At 32.6% G+C, this 20,826-nt stretch overlaps 1 protein-coding gene and 1 long non-coding RNA gene across 2 annotated transcripts; one reads left to right on the top strand and one right to left on the bottom strand.

The window, feature by feature from the left end:
* Positions 1 to 6,898: 6,898 nt before the first annotated feature.
* Positions 6,899 to 8,453, bottom strand: LOC134229233 (uncharacterized). Its single transcript, XR_009984151.1, has 3 exons — positions 8,337 to 8,453; positions 7,937 to 8,003; positions 6,899 to 7,338 (listed from the first exon to the last, which is right to left on the bottom strand). It is a non-coding gene; the product is annotated as an uncharacterized LOC134229233 (long non-coding RNA).
* A 4,244-nt stretch (positions 8,454 to 12,697) lies between these two features.
* Positions 12,698 to 19,911, top strand: LOC134229234 (uncharacterized). Its single transcript, XM_062710941.1, has 3 exons — positions 12,698 to 13,282; positions 18,094 to 18,348; positions 19,664 to 19,911. The coding sequence occupies exons 1-3, from the start codon at positions 12,784 to 12,786 to the stop codon at positions 19,825 to 19,827; spliced, it is 918 nt and encodes a 305-aa protein (XP_062566925.1). The 5' UTR covers positions 12,698 to 12,783; the 3' UTR covers positions 19,828 to 19,911.
* The last annotated feature ends 915 nt before the right edge of the window (positions 19,912 to 20,826 follow it).

Below are 20,826 nucleotides of genomic sequence, written 5' to 3' on the forward strand. Positions count from 1 at the left end.
ACTAATGAAGACAGTTTACTAATAATGTGTATAGAATGTTAAGAAAAGAAGCATTTTCATTTATATGTTTCACCCCAGATTTCATAATTATAACTGGATACTTTTATTATATATTCGGAAAGTCTGTTAATACAGGTATAATCGTAAGCCAAACAACAAATTCTCGTATTTGAATCAGCTTATGCTTCTAAAACAAACCTATGAACATATCAATAGTCTTCTTAAGTCAAATTTTCCTCTGTAGATGAAATAAACAGAGAACAATTTGAGGAAGAGGAAGGAGAACAGAAGTCTATTCACCATAAATCCTTTTCAGATTGTGTAGTAGAAAACCAGGACGAAATACGCAGTTATGATAAGGCTGTCCGAAGGCTTAAAATGTCTTAAAAATATACATTTAATTTTGAGCTTGATTTTAATTTCGATATGTGATCCTTGTTTGAAATTGCAGTCAACTGAAGATAACAGTTTAATCAGGTTTTATAATAAAGCATTTTTGTGATGTCAGATGACTGTGTTGATCACGTGATGGACATTTTTTATATTCTTAAGTGTTGCACAAAAATCGTCTCGGCACAAGTGCAAAACGAAAATATTGTGCAAAGTTTGTTACATTGATCAATTAATCGTTATCCCTGGTACATAAAAAGTGCTGGGGCAGGTTTCATTTTTACCTCTTAAGAAAATATTTTACGATAAATTAAAATTACCAACGTAAAGATGGGTATTTTCCACACTTTATCGCGATTTATACAAAAATGGATCAACTACATACGATCCCCCAGCAAAATTCAGTTAGAAGACATACTTCTCTTGTAGATTCATGCAGAATGTCTTCAATTTATCCTTGTCTTTCACTTGTGCCAGTCCAATATAAACACGATTCATAAATTCTATCTCTGTCTACGGAAGTGTAAGGGGAGAGTTTCAAACATAATATTTTGTCATTGCTTGAATGTATGCATATTGGACAAGCAAAAGGAATATAGACATTTAAATATCAAATGTAAAACAAATATAATAGCACACACAAGCTTAGAAAACAACCCTTACTCTTAAATTAAACACAAATCCCCATAATAAATCTACATGCCGTGTAATAATTATGACACTTTCCCCGTCATGTCAGCTCAAGTATGCAGTGACTTGACGTCATATTCCATTATGACGTCATATCTAGGTAGTTCAGAGAAGTAACTACAGTTTGAACATTTTGATATTTTACGGGCAGCCTTATCCTAGCTGCGTACTCTGTCTAGACGAAACCAGGCATACATTAGAGTCTTCAAAGGACGACATTAGCAAAGAAGCAAATTCATCATTGGATAAAGATGCTTCAGACAAAATAAACACTCATTTAAAACAACAGGAGGACAGTTATGGAGACGATTTGGTAAAGCTTGATAAAGGTGAGACTGTACTTGAGATTATAATTTTTGAATTCATATTACAGACTGAGTGTTCTTGAAATAATTTTCTCTAGTTTCTGACTAGTTTTAATATTCAACTTATATATCTATTTATATGATTTATTTATTTAGGTGTAAAGGCCGGTATACACGGTAAGATTAGTATGTTGAGATTTGTATTATAATACAAAATCTTACTGTGTATACACTCTTAAAACAGTGTATCATAAGATTTTTCGAACCTTATAAAACTGTATTAAGAAAATAGCAATGCTCTATTTTCTAATACAAGTCTTAGCTTACCTATCACATTCAACCAATGAAATGCAATGACACTAGGGGTTATTCTATTTTTATCATTTCCAAACAGCACATGGTAAATTATAATGATAGACTTTACAAGTAAAGATATCGCAAAAATCGTGGCTTTATGGGAAGGGGAAAAAGACTTGTGGAATATATCAAGCAGTGAATAGTACGATGATAGACACTGCTTTCAGAGCCTCGTTCTCTATTTTTATTATTTTGACACAGAGAGAGAAATATGGCTGGGAAAAACACCTTGGAATACGTAGTTTATTAACAATCTTATAAGATATGTATTAGCGTGAGTACAGGAAGATTTAATAATACAAAAGTATGGTAAAACTTGCATTATACTATAAATCTTATCATGTATACCAGCCTTAGGAAATATAAAATAATGTATGTTTTTCCTCATCACGATTGTACAACTTTAATTAGAAATGGTAAACTGATGATGAAAACTAGCAGGGACTATGTTTTTGGCGGAATGATGGCGTATGAAAATATTCTATACTGCCTCTCAAAATATTTATAGAACAATGAATTTAGTTTGATTTTTTTCACAATCAAAGACTTGATTTGTTTTCAATTGTATGTTAAAATGATAATGATCGAATTTTTAAATTATCAAACAAGCAAATTCAAAGATTATTTTTTATGACATACTACCATAGTATTGTGTCAAATATGAACGCATTTTCATAATTATGTCATTAAAATTATCATCGAAGTTGAATTTCTTAAAACAAAGGGCAGGCGTGAAGGTCAAGGTCAAAGAGTCAGAAATAATAGCATGCTCGATTGTAATATCTTGTCACAGGTAATGCTCATGTCAAATATGAAAGCCTTATCCTTTAAGATGTGTTTGTGAAACACTGATGACCCGTACTGCAACATAGCAAAGATTAAACTTTTCTTAAATACAAATTAAATATAGTGTACTCAAAGAAGGATCTTCTCACAAGAAATATGATTTTGATATATGGAAGCCCTAACACCACTTGTTCAAAAATTATAACCAAGGATAAGTTTTTGAAAAGTAGGTAAACTCCAAGGTCAAAGGATCAAATTGTTGGTTTTTTAAGAAAGGTCTTTTCACAAGTATTACATATGTGATGTATGAAAGATCTAGCCCTTACCCTTCAAACGTTATGGCCAAGGTAAATGTTATTTTTAAAAAGTAGGTCAACCTCCAAGATCATGGTCAGATTTATTGATATGCAACAGCTTCCAATCTAAGCAAAAATTTGAGCCAAAAATCCGTAAACAGTGATTTTCCTCTCTTAGTAAACGATAAACACTTTCTGTTTTTGTATCATTTTGTATCTTCATGTGACAACTTTACCATACGAGAAAATAAGAAAATATATATATATATATAGAAAGCATTTAAAAATAACTAATACATGTGTATATCCTAAAAATTTAAGTAAGTAGAGGAACTTCAGATTATCAAATATCCATTTTAGCTAAATTAGTAATGCCAATTTGGTAATACAATCTTATATGCCCTAAAATAGTATTATTTTATGCCAAAAAAAACTTTCAATCTTTTAAAATGCGAGTAGGCATCGTATGATTGGCGGCAGTAATTTTTATTCTTAATGTCCAGGAGAAAGGTGATGGCATTGACCAGACCTTTCCTCTAATAAAAAAAACGGCCAAACTTAATCTTACTGATACGTAGTTGCATAGTCTTCTTGATTCTGTTAAAAATTTTATTATTTTTTAATTATAATTATAAGATATTTGAGAAGAATCCTAACTGAAAAACATTCATATTAGGTCAAATTTAAGCCTGTAGACTTATCTTTGAATAGTATTTTTTAAATGTTCAAAGTTACTTGCTTTCAAATGACTAATTAAAATACAATTTAAATGAACATATATTTTATCTAATATCGGAAAAAATATTCCTCAAACGTGAAAAAACGTTAAACTGATAATTTTAACATTTCTTCTAAGTAGAATATATTATGATTCATGTATTGTGAATGACATTTTGTTTTTTCATCTGCTTGATCACTTTTCATTACTAGAAGTCTTTGTCTAACTATGAAGTGTTTAGGAATATGATAAAAACAGTGTACATAAGATTTGAAAATTAAAGTCCCCCACTGCTTTTTTTTTTTACCCACACCACTCTTTATAGACTACAAAACCAAGTGAAACTCTCTTTGAAGATTGATTGATACATACTTAAAGTAGACAATTTTATAAAAATGAGAGCTAATACTGTGTTTTTTAAACTTTAATTTTATGCGAACATACAGGTTGACAATAATTTGTAGCAATCATTAATTAATAAAATGCAAAAGTTTCCTCATACTGTAAAAATATATTTCACAAATTTATGAGTCTGAGGTGCGGATTCTGAAATAATAGAGAAAAAATTGTATTATTTCCATCACAATAATTTGCTAGGCCTTGCCATACGTTGACAGTGTATAATTATTTTTCTGCTAATAACAGCAGCATTCCATAATTTGAGACTGGTAGTGTTGAAAATAAAATATTTTAAACTTCGTAGAGGTGCTTTACTAATAAAACGATTACATTGTAAACGCATTTACGTATCAAAATCATTTTTTTTTTTTGAAAATATGGGATTAATGTTGATTTAGGATGCTTATTGATAAATCCCCCGCGCTCTTATGTTAGAGAGGCAATATACCAACATGTTTTGTGTAAGATTTATATAAAAGGTGAAGTCTTTTAAAATTCCAAAGCCGACGATTCAACAATTCTTTGGCTTTTGTTAAAATTTAACTTCAATTTTTTTTGGAGATGATCACAATGTGTTGTTTTGGGGATATTACTAAATGTTGCTTTGAATAATTTTATATTGTTTACCTTTTCAAATATCAATATTTAAAAAGAAATACATTACCTCTTCAGAAAGCTACAGCGATGAAGAAGTTAAAGAATTGATAATCAAATATAGAGAACAGCGGGAGGAAAATGAAAGAAGGGAAAATCTAGAGATAGGTGAGATTGAAGTAATTTTAGGAAATATACAATACTGGAAATTTGCATCCGTATTTGTTTATTTTACCGATAATGCTCTTTACTGGGTAGACGAATTGCTTGAAATTTTGTTCAGAAAAGTTCGTTTTTCTAAGTTATTTGTACATGCAGTAGTATTACGGCGCTTGCTGTTTAATCGGAAGGTACCGGATCATTACTCCTCCCCATGCGGCGTCAAACTTGAATTATAGATATCCCTACTTTGGTGAATCTTTTACAAAGTTTCTCATAAAATTCTTAATCAGACATTGATCCTTTACTTCCAAAAATAAGAAAGTGTTTTTGTTTGTTCACAATAATATAGATAGATTTGATCTATTTTCAGTTGGTATATCTCTTGATGGCTATGAAGTATGGAAAACAGAAATTTCAGGTAAATAAATGTTTTATCGTTTGCTATTTTTGCTATTTCAATTAAAGATACGAGGGTTGTTCGTAAAGTTCGTGGACAAGCTAAGAATTAAATAAAAGTTGCGTCATTGATATTTATTATAAGCATATTTCTAATCCTTTACTAAATGTGAATTGAAAAATGTAAAATCTTATTCAAGTTCAAATGTTTATTTTCAATTATTGCTTCATAATTGACTTGGAAGACCCGGAGCACCGCAAAATTTTAATTAAAAAATTATATATCACTTTGTATATTTCGTTTTTATTTTATGAATTTCTGCGGAATTATGAATGACTTTTATATTATGAGGTTGATAGAAGCTATCACGTCAAACGTGCAAAATTTGAAGGTTAAAAGTTGTAAAATACCTGAGCAATCAAAGTTAGAACTTATTACGACGGATCGGAATTGAACCAAAAAAGTACATTCTTGGAATAGGTGGAGCAGTGAGCAGTGATAAAATTCTGCGTAGACATCGGATAAACACCTACGGAGACCAATACATTTTTGTAAACAATCAGGAAAACATAAGCCGCATATTAGTATTTAAGTGGCTTATAATATTTTCGGACGGAAAGAACAGTTTATTGGATTACATGCGTGAAGGAAATCATCATTCCGAGATTGCAGTGACGTAAAAATGACTTTCATAACGTTACTTTATCTTATTTCCGCAGATAAAATCGTTTTTACGTGGACAGATGTTAGATGATCACAGGATATTAGACAGGCACTGTTAAATATTATTTTACATGTGAAACCTGAACATTTTGTTCACATATTTATGAGTTGTTCAGCGACATAAGAAATAAGACATGAGAGTTAAACGGTGACTATGTTGAGAAAGGTTACGCGGGTATGTTAAGTAAGCATGTACGTCAGTTCTCAGGAAATTTAGACTTTTTAAAGAAAAATAAGTTTGATCAATTACCAAAACCACTGATAAACGTAAACTGTTATTAACTATTGCAAACAGATAAAAGAGTGTCTAACGCAAAGACGTACATCACCGCCACATCAAGTGACTTCTATTAATAGCGAAATTTTCCTTAATAAAAAGGCGAACAGAACAATACCCCGGAGATTAATACTTTCTTTGAGTAAATAATATAGTTGAAAAACATCTAATTTGCCTAAAAAGTGCTGCTCCCGGATAGCAAGCTTACGTTGGCCCAATGTTGGGCCAACGTTGTAAGTTACGTTGGTCCAATGTCGGAAAATGATGTTGGGCCAATGTTATTTTGCTCATCGGCGCAACGTTGCGCCGACATGTTGGCGCAACGTTGGCCCAATGTCATAGAACGATAATTCTGACGTTGGTCCAACGTTGGGCCACTGTTGTCAGTTATGTTGGCCCAATGTCGGAAAATTTATATTGGGCCATTGTATTTTGCTCATGGACGCAACGTTGCACCGACATGTTGGCGCTACATTGGCCCAATGTCATACAAAATTTACAATTCTGATGTTGGTCCAATGTTGTCCCAACATATTTTTGTACAAGGATATTAAGAAATCTATGGAATTCCATGGAAATATAAGAAATTCCAGGAATATACAATGAAAACTGAAATAATGATAACATCACAATTTATCATAGATCAAATCTATATTTCAAAATTAAAAATTCGTTTCTTTTACAATGTGTTTTGAAACAAATATATATTACATATACACTTATAGATGTACAATGTAAGCACATTTTTTCAAAGTATTCTCACTGATCGACATTCTTTGTAATAAAAAAACTATTTCTTTTTTTAAAAATATGGCATTTGACTTAATGACATTGGGAGAGGTCAATTGCAGTTACAAAGAACTTCCAGTTGCCCATGTACATTTACCGTACAAAGTTAATGAATAGACTAGAGTGACAAACACAGGTATTAAGTACAAAATCTCAACTACACAACTACATTAATAAAAAAGATCCCATAAAATCAACACATGCTATTTTCACCGAATATGCCAAAGATCCTAATTAAGTTAGATCCGAAATTTCTCAAGTATCTGCTTGAATCACTTCCTCACTGATATCCCATGAAATTCACAATAATAAACACATAAAATATGGCGTTATGTTAGAGGGTAGCCAAATAAATGGTCATGTCAGTCACGAACGGATTCACTTTAAGTAGGAAGGTTCAGAAAGTTCAATATTGATCATTTCCATAGTCACTTCAAACTTTGCAGGCACAATTTCTGAAAGAAAAGATGACCATTAGGATGTATTATAATCAATATCTATCGCATATATAAACAAAAATATATGACAAATAATAAAGTAAGGCTCTACAAGACTATAAAGACAATTGGTTATTTCAACCTGACAGTTCAGTATAGTGTAAAATAGAAATTCACTATCTTGCATTGTTTTTATTTTGGCAAAATTAGGCAAGGGGTCTGGGGGCCGCCTAGTGGGGCCCAGGGGGCGAAGCCCCCGGAAGCTCCTGGATTCTAGCGATTTTGTAGTGTAAAAATGAGGTCTACCAATTAGACATATTTACATTTTCTAGACGAAACTGTGATTTACGCTAACTTTGACAATTTTAGGGGCCCCCGGGGGGCGCCGGGTGCGGCACTGCGCCCCCCTTAAATCCGCCACTGTTTAGATTACCTGTCAGAATCCATTGTTATGTATTTTTAGGATAAGGAAATTAAAAATTATGAATATAAACCTCTTGTTTACTTTAGTAGATGCAATATTTTTTATAGTTTTATGCTTAAAGATACAAGTTAATAAAAACAATGTTAGGTTATTTGTGTTACTTTAAAATAAAAAAATTGAGCTGGTTCTCACCATTTTTACAAGCTGACAACTCGCCGGCGCTTAGGGAATCGTCTCGGGCACAGTCCACTGCATGCAACTATTAAATAATCAAAATAAGTGCTGAAAATTATCTTGAACATGCATTTAAAAATGAATATATATTATTAAATTGTACAACATACTCTGTAAATATTGAAGAGAGGAACACTTAAATTCCTGAATCGATCCCAAACGAGGAAATTCGGGTTGAAATCCATCTTTATGAGAGATGTTTAGAAGTGTTAAATTATTATAACAAAATTGAAATAGCGCATGCTCAAATGATTTCACTGCAAGGCGTTTTATGTGTAATGTCCTGACTAAGGAACAATCGCAAAAGCAATTATTCATTCAAGGACAAATGTTAAAATATTTTGTACATTTTACCTACCGCAGTACCGGGTCGTAAAATGTCTTCATCTTCTGTCAAAACAGAAATTCCATCCAAAACTAGTCATGATTCTCCTTTTCGCGACACTCTCTTCCGAACTTTCCTTCTGTACAACATCAACATGGCCTGGCTGCGTGTGACCCACCAAAAATTTAAATTTCGGCGCGGTGTGTTGTTTAAATTAATTGCTTATCGAGCCCGACTTCGATCCCGACGTAATTGTACTATTAGCCGACAGTTTTAGAGAAAAATCTAAGTGTTATTCCATAGTTTTGAAAATCTACATAAGGGTTAAATAACTAGCAATTAATAAAAAACAAAGAATAAAAAAAAATAAATTAAATAAATATTTTTTTAAACGTTTCAACATAAGTTTACATAGCAACATTGGTTCAACGATGTCGGCCCAACATTACAAAGATGTCCATACTTCAACATTAAAAATAACAATGTTCAGGCACGTAGCAACGGGGGGGGGGGGCGATAGTGAAATCAAGGAAAAATAGCAAAAAAAAAAATGGAAGTGAAAGGAAGTTGGCCTTGAAAAATGTTGGCCACCACCACCCCCATCCTTTTGCTTGTCAACTTTTTCAGGTAAGTAAATAAAATTCTATGTCCCCCCCCCCCACTTTTGAGAACGATGCTACGTGCCTGATGTTGGCCCGACGTTGGAACAATGTCAGTGCACCAACTGTTGTAATTACAATGTCGGACCGATGTTGGTACAATGTCAATGCACCAACTGTTGTAATTACAATGTCGGACCGATGTTGGAACAATGTCAATACACCGATTGTTGTAATGACAATGTCAGACCGATGTTGGCCCAATATCGTTCTGCCAACTGCGATATGTAGCCGATCTACCAACCACATGCCAACATCGGCCCAACGTCAGCTTGCTATCTGGGCTAGAATCCCACTGTCCTGTCAATAAAATAATTCTTTCATATATTCACACGAAACTTTTATTATTTTTGAAATTTTATACATATGAACCGAGATTTTTCGTAAAACAATGGTTAAGTCCGGATTCTAGCAGCACTTTCCAAGTTTGTCAGTGGGCAAACTTTCCATCTGTACAAATCTTATGTTTTGAAATATCCAGCTTATTGTTGTTCTATCGCATTATTTTTGTCACGAATGACAGTGGAAGGGCAGACCGGGATACGTTATATAGCTAACTGTTTTCGAATGAGAATATAATCGATGAAAATAAATTAGCATACACAGGTAGGTTAAGGTTACAATCAAATATTCTACTTGCCTATATGATATGACGTCATAGTAACCTATATCACGTGAAGTTTAGAGATAACAATTTCTTATAATCGATATCTAAGATTGATTTGAGGTCATAAGAATTAATCAAAATATGCAGAGGCATTATACAAACAGAATGTTGTCGTTTTTGGGTCTCTGTAGTTATCACAGGAGTTAAATACCAAACCCGTGACGTCATAACTGTTGTTCATGCAGTAGCAGAGTGAAAGTGAAACTTAACGAGGATTCATGTAAACAAACGCAAGAAATCGGAGTTTAAAAGCATTTAGAATGAATATCATGTGTGATTCATGTGAGAATAAAGCTTATGAATAAGGTATGGTAATATACTTCAACCATTTTCTTCGAAAAATTAAAGCAGGGAGGGTGTTTACTTGCCGATCAGCCTTTCCTCTGTCGTTCGTAACAAATAAGATGCAAACGTTCAACACTACGCCGCAAACTTATAAACTTAATTTTTATTTTTATCTAAAGTTCTTATTCTATTCTTTTTGAAAAGTGCTGCTAGAATCGTATGGTTTACGGGAATTAATGCATTTTTTTCGATGTTATGAACAAAATGTAAAAATTTTGGGAAGGTTTCGTCAGAAAGTGTTGAATAATTATTTCTGTGATAGGACAGTAGGATTCTAGCAGCACTTTTCATGGTATAGAGATGTTTTTACATTATTATTATTACAAATTAAAATTAATTATCCCCGGGGTAGTGTTGAACTTTTCACTTTTTCATTAAGGCATATTTTCTAATTATAGACGTCACGTGGTGACGTCGTGGTGAAATGCTTCATGTAGTATAAGTCCCATTGAAGTCTATAGAATGCATAATTATAACAAAAGTTTTATGCTTGACTTTTCCGATTTATTAGTGTAACCTAATTATAAAAAAGTCTTAATTCGCCACATTCTTGTCCATGTGCTGCTTTAATATACCCGCGTACCTGTATATTGAACTGAACTCCATATGAATTTCATATAATATTCACGATGTTTCCTTTTGAACTCCATTTTACGTATCTTTGTACATGCGTTCCATCTCTAGCTGATATTCTCGGTCTTCTTTTTCTCTCTTTCATGCTTATTTTTGGAAAGGATATTCGTATTCAATCATTCTGTTGCAGAGATTGGACCATTTCTGACATATGAACTGTTCTTGTTATAAAAAATAATTTACATGGAAAGAAATATAAAACGCAGAAAAATCTTTCTGCTTTTCTGACAGAACGCTAAGGAGGGTATCACATAAACGCCTATATCACGTAATTATCGCATAAGCAGAAGGGTGACAGATGTGCAATGAAATCGGAGAGGACTTATTTAAAATATAATCAAACTGAAACGAAATAGTTTTTCCTTAATGGAAGTTATTCTATTAATTTGCGAAATTTTTGATCACCCCTCCTATTGTTCGTATTGTTCATCATTTTGATTGATTGATTGTATATTGTTTAATGTCCCTCTCGAGAATTTTACATTCATTGGAGACGTCACCGTATTCCGATGAAGGGCTTCAAATTTTAACCTACACTTGGCATTCAGGGCCATTGAGCAGTGAGGCATCTTTATCGTGCCAGCGCCTGTCGCTGACACAGGGCCTCGGTTTTTAAGGTCTCATCCTAAGAACCCGCAACTTTTACTTCAAAGTGCCGAGCGCATGGCGAAGGAACAGTTGCTACCAATTTTAACGACTAGGTCAGTGGCGTCCGAGATACGAACTCACGACCTCCCGATCACGAAGCTAGCGTTTTACCGACTGAGCTACCGTGTACGGTTTAATATTTAAGAAGGAGGGGGATTCTACAGTGAGTGCATTGAACTGATTAGCAATTTGCTCCTTATATACCGATTGTAGGGAGAGCGTTCAAGTACGGGAAATATGGCGGACCATGCTTATTTACGAGTAGCGTTAAGCTTTAACTTAGGTGTACTTCCGGGGCTTACGCTAAAATCTAGTCGGGTGTAATTTACGTTTCTCCAAGTAGCGTAAGTCTAGTCGTAAACGAAATGCTTAAGGACTATGTTCTTGACAACGTTGGAATTGCGCAGGCGCAAAAAACAAACATTGTCCACTGCATGCAAACATGTATTATATTTCTAGTACGTTAAAGTATAGAATAATACAAATTCTATAAATTAAAGAATACTTGCACTGATTAAAACATGCACGGATTAACAGGATCATGAAGAAGACATGTATCTTATAAGAAATCGATTTTAGTCAGTTTTTTTATACGACATATTTCAATAAGAAAGGTCTTATAAATTGAAAGGAAGAAAAGGAATGTACATGTATTTCAAAATTAAGCTAAACTAATTATTTTGGAATATAAATTACAGCCCCCCCCCCTCTTCCCGAAATTAATACAGGTTAATGACCTTGCCTTTGATTACCAATTTCATGACAGAATGAGTTTTTAAAGCTTTATTTTCATAATATATACTTGCAAGCAAAAATAATGTTTAAAAATGCAAACGTTTTACATATGAACACATTTTGAGTCAAGAAATAAATATATTTATCAATTAAGATTTTTTCTTAAATGTAGAAAATTACCAGAAAAAGGATGATTATGCTTTAGAAAACGATTTTTTGTTTCAAAAATATATATTTATTTTTGGGTTTTTTTTTCAAAAAAGACATGTTTTAGTGATTAACACTGAATATATAACAAGAGGTGCTGTGAGCAATGAGCTCACCAAACGATACCCCTGCCTCCAAAATGAATTTAATGGTAGTGTCCATGTTTTGCTATAAGCAACCCAAAATATTAGTCGGATCATAAAGTAAAATTAGGGCAATATGTTATAAAGATTCTGTGAAAGTCTCATCAAAATTCATTCAGTGGTATGAGAGGAGTTGCGGATAAGAGCTGTGTATCCCAAAGCGTAACAGACGGACGGACAGATCGACATCCCGATTACTATAAATCATCCCACTTTTCAATCGAGGGGTATAAATATAGTCATATATTTATTTTCAATACCTTGTCTTTAAAAAGTTTTGTTTTTTTAATTATATTTAGCATGATAAAACTTTGATAATTTTTGTAGATAAATACAAAAAGTCGTCCAATGAGGAACGTTCTGTTTTATTTCTCATTCTGTGCAGCAATGAAAATACCTTTATCCTGGAAAAGACAGAAACATTAGCAAAAAGAGTATCAGAAATGATTGGGACATTTGACGTTTCAGAGAACATAAGTGATAGTATTCAAACACTGCAATCGAAAGGATTCGTATCCATTGAGAAAGAAAATGTGACATTTGCTTCAGATGTAGTCCACGACGAAACAATGTTTGATTACGTGCACACATGTTGGAAGAGGAGCAAAGTTTATGGTCAAGAAGAATCCACAATTAAAAACAAGTTTGGGGATATCAATTGGGAAATTGTCAGTCAACATAGTCGCTTTATAAAGAGACAGTTACTGAATGTGTCGCTAGAGAGTTCATTGAAATATTTTAGATCGCAAAATTACCACAAAGGTAAATTTGTTCGCTGTTTAGGAGATTCCATAGGAAAATCTGGTATATACAATCAGTTTCCAGGAAAAGAGACGCCTTATCAACAGATACTAACCAGAATTATATCTGAGATTGGGAAAGATATACTTCTCCATAATATCGTGGATGATAAATCATTTCATTCTATTTTTTCAAGCCAGTGTAAGTACCCTGCCTTTTCTCTTCATGCTATCTCTTTCTTTATATTTCTCTCTTGAAGTGAATAGGTCTTGGAATATCTTTAAAGATCAACTTTCCACAAATTAATGCATTAGGAAGAGTAGAAGATAAGCAAATTCTTACTAATAAACTATAAGTTTCTAAATGCTTTTGCCCAACACAGAATGAAATTACACCATTCAGTAGACGGAATGGTATCTGAATGCCCACTGAAGGTAACTTAAAGGTAACTGAAAAGAGCCTTTCTCGTAGCTTTTCCGTGATCATTCAGTTACCATTCAATCGACTGAATGACATATACATTTCAACAGTTGTGTCGAGGAGCTGCGAAGTGTATATTTAAGGAATCACTGTCGAGTTAGTAAAGTATGCCAAGGTACAGTACCCGCATCGTTATTCTTTACAAATCTATCGTTTCATGCCATGCATGTATCCTATCGTATCGTGCGTGAATCCTATCGTATCGTGCGTGTATCCTATCACATCTTATCGTGTTTTCCGTTTATCGTGTTTTGCGTTTTCTATCGTGTTTTCCGTTCATCGTGTTTTGCGTTTATCGTGTAGATCGTTTATCAGGTTCTATCGTGTATCGTGTTTTGCATTTGTCGTGTATATTCGGAAACCCTCGCTTGTTATCTTTACTACAAGAAGAAACTACCGAGGTATTCCGAGTTTCTTTTTCGTTTTGTTTACTAAAATAAGATTATTTTAACCAAGAAAGAAAAAAAGCAAGTTTTATCTTTTAGTTTTTCATCATGAAAAGAAATATTAAAGCGTTGGAGGAAAAGAATAAATATATAAATAATATAATTAATAAGTTAAACAATTAATGATAAATTAAATTAAGAAAATAATTGTATCATAGTCAAGCAGAGAATCAAAATTAATTTTTGAAAATGAAATAATCGATTCCCTGTTGTTGTTTTTTATTCATCGAATAGTATGATTTTTCAGTCAAAATTAAATATTAATAAGATTTTCTTGAATTATTCAGAGTCACTAAAGGTTGATTTGCGGTAAGTAATGGTATATACCCCCCACCCTCACCACCACAATTAATAAAATCTTGATTAAAAAAAATAATGATACATGAAATAACGAAGCATTTCAGACAATGATCCAGATATCTTTAACACTGATTTTGTCCGTATAGACTCAAATTTTAAAATTTTTCTTCATCTCATTCTAATTAGTGAAATTCATTATTACGTCTACATTTTAGAAAATAACAACATTATATAATGTAATGCATGAAAAAGCTGTACCCGATTTAACACACCATGACAGTTACTATAAAATATAAGTTTTTCATTAATTTCATCTTGCATTAGATAATCTGAAAATAATAAACAAGAAAAAACATGATGACTTTTAACAGCTTACCTTTCGGCATGGAAATAAACTGAAAATATAATGTATATGAGTGTCAAATCGAAGAACTGACACGTATGTGTACCTCTCTTATCAGCACATTGCCTTCCTGTGCGGTAAACACCCCTCCCCCTTATCCCCTATCCCCCTAAATGACAGCTCGGCCCGTGCGTGTTCACCATCAACATACCTGAAGTGCTCTCTCACCTTGAGTCACACAGTATCTATTTTCGGGATTCTGTTTATACCGTAAGCTTGTGCAAACTACATGTACACTCATAAAAGATTTTTTTAAAATCAACTAAATAATTTTACAATTAATGGATTTTAAAAAAATCATTTCCTTGCTTGAATTTAAATAAAAAAAAAATCATATAAATCAATTTAATAAAACAAAGTCCCTTAACTCAATCCGCTGATTTATTTTATTTGTACCATGTTTCCATAATCTTTATGTAAATATATGACAGCTCGGCCCGTGCGTGTTCACCATCAACATACCTGAAGTGCTCTCTCACCTTGAGTCACACAGTATCTATTTTCGGGATTCTGTTTATACCATAAGCTTGTGCAAACTACATGTACACTCATAAAATATTTTTTTTAAATCAATTAAATAATTTTACAATTAATGGATTTTAAAAAAAATCATTTCCTTGCTTGAATTTAAATAAAAAAAAATCATATAAATCAATTTAATTAAACAAAGTCCCTTAACTCAATCCGCTGATTTATTTTATTTGTACCATGTTTCCATAATCTTTATGTAAATAAGTTTTTACATGAACTTAAAAAAACTACACATATGGTAAATGAACTTTCGGATCATCGGGTTTTCTCTCGGATCATCGGATTTTCATCGTTTGACAGACAGGATTAATTCTAGGAATCAATTTCTTTCATTGTAGAAAAGATTGAAATAGTTTTAACATTCTAAACTATGAAAATTTGCTCGCATAAATTTTTTTCAACGGTATTTTACTATAATAATAAAGAAGAAGTCTGATTCCGCCGTGACCATGCATGCGAATAGATGTATTGAACCCAATCAATTTATAGTATTCATCGAGTTTATTCCATACGTATATAACTTATTTTTGGTTATTTGTTTAGATCATGTTTATCTTCTTTTAAAATATGGTTACGGACTTTCAAATCCTGCCCTTCGAATATGCCGTATATGAGATTACAGGGTGGGTCTAAAACAATTTTCAGGGTTAAACGATTCATCTGCATTAGAAACAGTGCACACAAAGTTAAACAGCAATGAAAAATCGCATTTCGCCAGTTTAATATTTGTTTGTAAGTTTTTGTGTTTTGCATTGTAAAGAAAAGAAAAGTATTTTATAATTCAATGTTCGTAAATTAATACGAGGTTTTAAGTATCTGATATACAAATGTTTACATGTACATAAGTGAGAGCTTAGCGCAAACGTACATGTACGTGTACGTGCTGTTGTAGCAGATTCATATTCTGTTGAGACAGTTTACATGTATTTATGCAGAGCACCACTATATTTACAATTACTAAGATTTCTACTCAGGAAATTAATTTTCTTGAACTATAAAGTTCTTTAAAGCCGATTTCTATGGACCTTTCTTTGGGCCGGTCTTTTACATGTATTATTTTCCCTAAGATTTTAATATTTAATTGCGATATTCGGATACACAGCAGATTGTAAGCTGTTGACATTAAATACAAATATTTAATTCATTGCGTAAATTTCTTCCCTGAAATAACTTAGTACTTGTAAATAAATTTATTATGTAAAAATATATATTTTTTCATAAATAATTCTATTTATAGAGTTTCATAAATTTATAATAGTACCCGTGAGAAACGGCAAATTATTATGTAAGGGATATTTGTTCAAACACATGTATGTTAAAATATCTATAAAGGAGTCATAGTTCAACCTTAAGATGTGAATTGCAACATTTACACAAATAATCGAAAACCACACCCCTTGAGAAGAAATAAAAAAAAATAAAGTCTTCATTTCATATTAATCCATTTATTCATTGTCAAAACAAATATACATAGATAAACAATTTTTGTAAAATTACCAGTGATCTCAAATTTTTTAATCATAATAATTAGATGTACTTTATAATCTAGATTTGAAGCTTTGCAAGTATTTAAATTAAAATATTGCAGTAACTAAACAATATAATCTTTTCGTCTTGTCAGAAAACGTTCCGCATTTTGAAGCAATCTTATCAGGTTTTGCGTTTATCCTATCGTGAAGATCGTTTATCAGGTCTATCGTGTTTTGCGTGAATCGTGTTTTGCGTTTATCCTATCGTGCGTGTCCTATCGTTCATGTATCCTATCGTATCGTGCGTGTATCCTATCGTATCGTTTATCCTGTCAAGAATAACGATGCAGGTGCTGTTTCAACGATAGTGGGAAACATGGGATAATTTGCATAATAGACGAAACCTGTGAATTAAAAGAATAGATAATTTGCATTTTGCCCTTAGTACGTGCTCATCTGTACTTTTAATCTTTTTAGCTAATTTTCTTAATAGTGTTGAAAGATACACAACCCTGGAAAATTAATGTCATTTGAAAATTGACTGAAAGATAGCAACTTAAAGGAAACGTTGGGTCTAAAAAAATCTTTTTGATATTTCATTCATTGAATGGTCAATAATGAATTCTACCTGTTGCTGCCATTTGTTTTAACTTAATTATAAAGTAATAAGACATCAAAGTTATGAGTAAACTGGCTGCTGGAGGCTGCCATGTTGAGAGATAAAGTTATCGCGCTTGCTAAATATTTCCCACAATCCTCACTTTTATGGTGTATTGCAGGCCATTTGGCTCTAAGTGTAAAAACTATCATGTTGGAATCAAGTTGTGAAAATGTGCCAATTACATGTAAGTGTGTGCAGTTTAATTTTGGATCTGAATATATTAGAGTAAATATAATTTCACATTCCTAAGCTTCTAGTGTTTCAGAATTCAGGAAAATAAAAAGGAATTAATAATAAAAAGCCATAAACTGGTCGGATTTAACTGTAATTAATAAATTAGCTGCAAAGGTTGTATTATTTTACATGATTTTAATTCAAATTTTTTAAAGTTCTAATGGGTCAAAAAAGGATGTTAATTTAATTCCTATAAATTAACAATTGCTTAAATTAGCTTATTTCTGAAAGAAGGAATTTTATTTTTCTGCAGTCATAAACACATTGACTCTAGCCATCTGGCATTTAATCTGTCTGCACTACGTCAGCAGCGGCCATGATAAGGTTTTCCCCATGCTGCTCCAATTAAGCTATTAAAATCCAGCGCAGTGTTATTAGATGCAGCTTTTCTTTTTATATGAGAGGTACAGTTTTATATATAAAAATTTAAATTCTGACCAAACGTTCCCTTTAAAGAAAATTTCAAAATAAATGTTTTTCTTTTTCAGTGAAAATCCCTGAAGAGGTGTTACAATGGGATTTAGATGCCCGAATTCGGTACTTAGAGTACTTGAGAAAGGGAAAAACACTCATATATAGAGCACGGGCAATGATAGTTGGTTGTGCGGGAGCTGGAAAAACAACTTTATTAGAAAGACTGCAAGGAACATCACTGGAAGATATACAGAAAATCAAGTCTACTGTGGGACTAGATGTGCACAATGATATTTTTGTAGTACTGGAAAAAGAAGGAAAACTGGAAGGTGAAAAATATTATATATGCATGACAAATCAGTTGTGTTAATAGGTAATTCCCCACGAAAAATTAAAATCCAGGCTTTTTGATATCATTGACAGCTGCTTCTTCAATGCAAATGGAACTTGTAATCTACTTACCTCGTCATTGGTCATTTGCAAAATTATTTTGGTAAAACAGATTATGATTGCACTAATAAGTACTCTGAAGTTGACATCAAGAAGATGCTTGAGTTTCTGATTGACAATATCTATGTCGTTTTTGGAGACAAGGTATTCCAACAGTCTATTAGAATTCACATGGGTACAAATTGTGCTCCATTATTAGCAGACTTATTTTTATATTAATATGAAGCAGAATTTACGCAAAATCTTATGCGTGAAAGAAGAAAACACTTGCTGTGGCCTTCAACTCGACATTTAGATATATCGACGACGTATTGTCAATTAATAACGGTAATTTCCATTCTTACGTCGATACGATATATCCTAGTGAGCTTGAGATAAGATACCACAGAGTCCGACACTTCTGTTTCATACTTGGATATTTTACTTGAAAAAGACATTAATGGTAATCTAACAACCAAGCTTTATGATAAACGTGATGACTTTAACTTTTCTATCGTTACTTATGCAGTAATTTACCTTCATCACCTGCATACGGAGTAAATATATCTCGGTTGATTCGATGCGCAAGAGCATGCTCTACTTATGAACAATTTCTAATACGAGGTAAATTATTGACAAGCAATGTAAGTTGACGAAACAAGAATATCAGCAGTCATTATTTCGTTAGTTCTATGGTCGATACAATGACCTTGTCAGCAAATAAAGTTTATCATTGAGTCAAATGCTCACTGACGTTTTTCATACCAATTGTTAGTCCATTATTTATACACTGAATTGACGACGGATTTTCCCCGTTATGTCCTGATCATGACAAGGAGCACACGATGGTTGTGATCGGTCAGCAGGGGATGCTCACCCCTCCATGGCACCTGATCCCACCTTTGATGTTTCGGGGGTCCCTGTGCGCTCTGCTCTTATTTTGTATTGGTATATGGACTTTGAGAATGAATATTGTTCGTTATCTCTATATCATTCTACAAGCATTTCATTAACAATGAATATTGAAGAAATCAATTTACACACCCCTCCCCAAAAAGAAACCTTTCGATATACTAATATCATATTTACTTTACCATTTATACATGTCTCTGTATAAGTTACTGAGGTTTTTTTTTAATCATATCAAGATAAAAAGACTTAAATTGCAACTGACATTAAAACTAAATAAATTTGTTACCTTTTTTAATTTTATAGTTGCTATGCGTAAATGCGATCCTGCAATCCATATAAAAGAAAATGTTCCAGTTGACGATGCAGAAAAGATAGAGGAGAAAAGACTTCTAAGCATCCTGGATTTCGGAGGACAGTGTATGTATTACGCCTGTCATCAAATCTACCTCAGCAAACGAGCGTTCTAAATTTTGGTAATTGACATGTCTAAAGACCTGGAAGATGTCATAGATGAAGAGCTTTGCGATCAAAAGGATACTATGTTCTCAAAATGGAGCCACAAGGGTAAGAAAAATCTTCAAATAAAATAACAAACCTGAGTGTGAATTTTTAGTTTTATTTGCGGTGAATTAAAAAATAATGACCATATTTGAAATATTTCGAAAATTTCAACTATCCACAGCATATTTTTATTCTTATCATCATAATGTACCTGCATTCCTGTAAAGATTTCTGAAGTTGCAGTAGTATACTCCCAGCCAATAGAAACGCAACACCCACAATTTAGGGTGAAAATTATATACGGGTTATAACTATGTACCAAAAAAGTTAGGACATCTTTGACTTTGCCAAATCAGTTATTTAACGGTTGAATGGATTTCTTTCTATTACCGAAAGTTGCTTTTTAGCCCTCTTAACAGCATTCACAATTTTGCATTTTTTATAGAATTTTAAAAATATTTTGGGTTTTCAAGGTTTTGAGGCTGTTACTCATATATATTATACTAAAATCCCAGGAAAAAATCCTTTTTCTTTACCAGATGACTGATAGCAAGAAGGAAGGGTGTTTTAAGAGTTATTTTACCTTCTTAACTTGAATGATAACATTAAAAATGAATATATTTGGGTAAAAAGTGAATTTACAAAAACATTGATGCTTTTTTAAACATTAAATGTTATTTTAAGACCTTAGAAAGAAACAAATACTCGGTAACTCTAAAACATCCCCTTCCTACCATTTAATTAAAAGGTGCTAGTCCGCCATATACAACAAATGCAGCCCGATTTCTACCATGCATTTTGTTTATTTATGTCTTAATCTGAGCGAAATTAATATTCTTGGGCATTTTTGATGCATGTTTTTCAGACACTGCGGTCGAATTTTCTCTAACTTTGCTTAGTGTAGCAACTCTTGGACTGCCGGTCAAGAAACTTTCATTTATATATTTTTTCACACATGAGCCTAA

This window comes from Saccostrea cucullata, unplaced genomic scaffold (assembly GCF_032062105.1).
Source record: "Saccostrea cucullata isolate Sc308-1 unplaced genomic scaffold, CSIRO_AGI_Scuc_v1 ctg4885, whole genome shotgun sequence".
Classification (NCBI taxonomy): Eukaryota; Metazoa; Mollusca; class Bivalvia; order Ostreida; family Ostreidae; genus Saccostrea; species Saccostrea cuccullata.

What these genes read in the sequence shown, in the direction of transcription:
- LOC134229234 (XM_062710941.1), top strand. Translation starts at nt 12,784, where the DNA reads ATGATTGGGACATTTGACGTTTCAGAGAACATAAGTGATAGTATTCAA. An exon ending in TTCTATTTTTTCAAGCCAGT is followed by an intron (nt 13,283 to 18,093) that starts GTAAGTACCCTG and finishes TTTCTTTTTCAG; the next exon opens with TGAAAATCCCTGAAGAGGTG. An exon ending in AAAAGAAGGAAAACTGGAAG is followed by an intron (nt 18,349 to 19,663) that starts GTGAAAAATATT and finishes TTAATTTTATAG; the next exon opens with TTGCTATGCGTAAATGCGAT.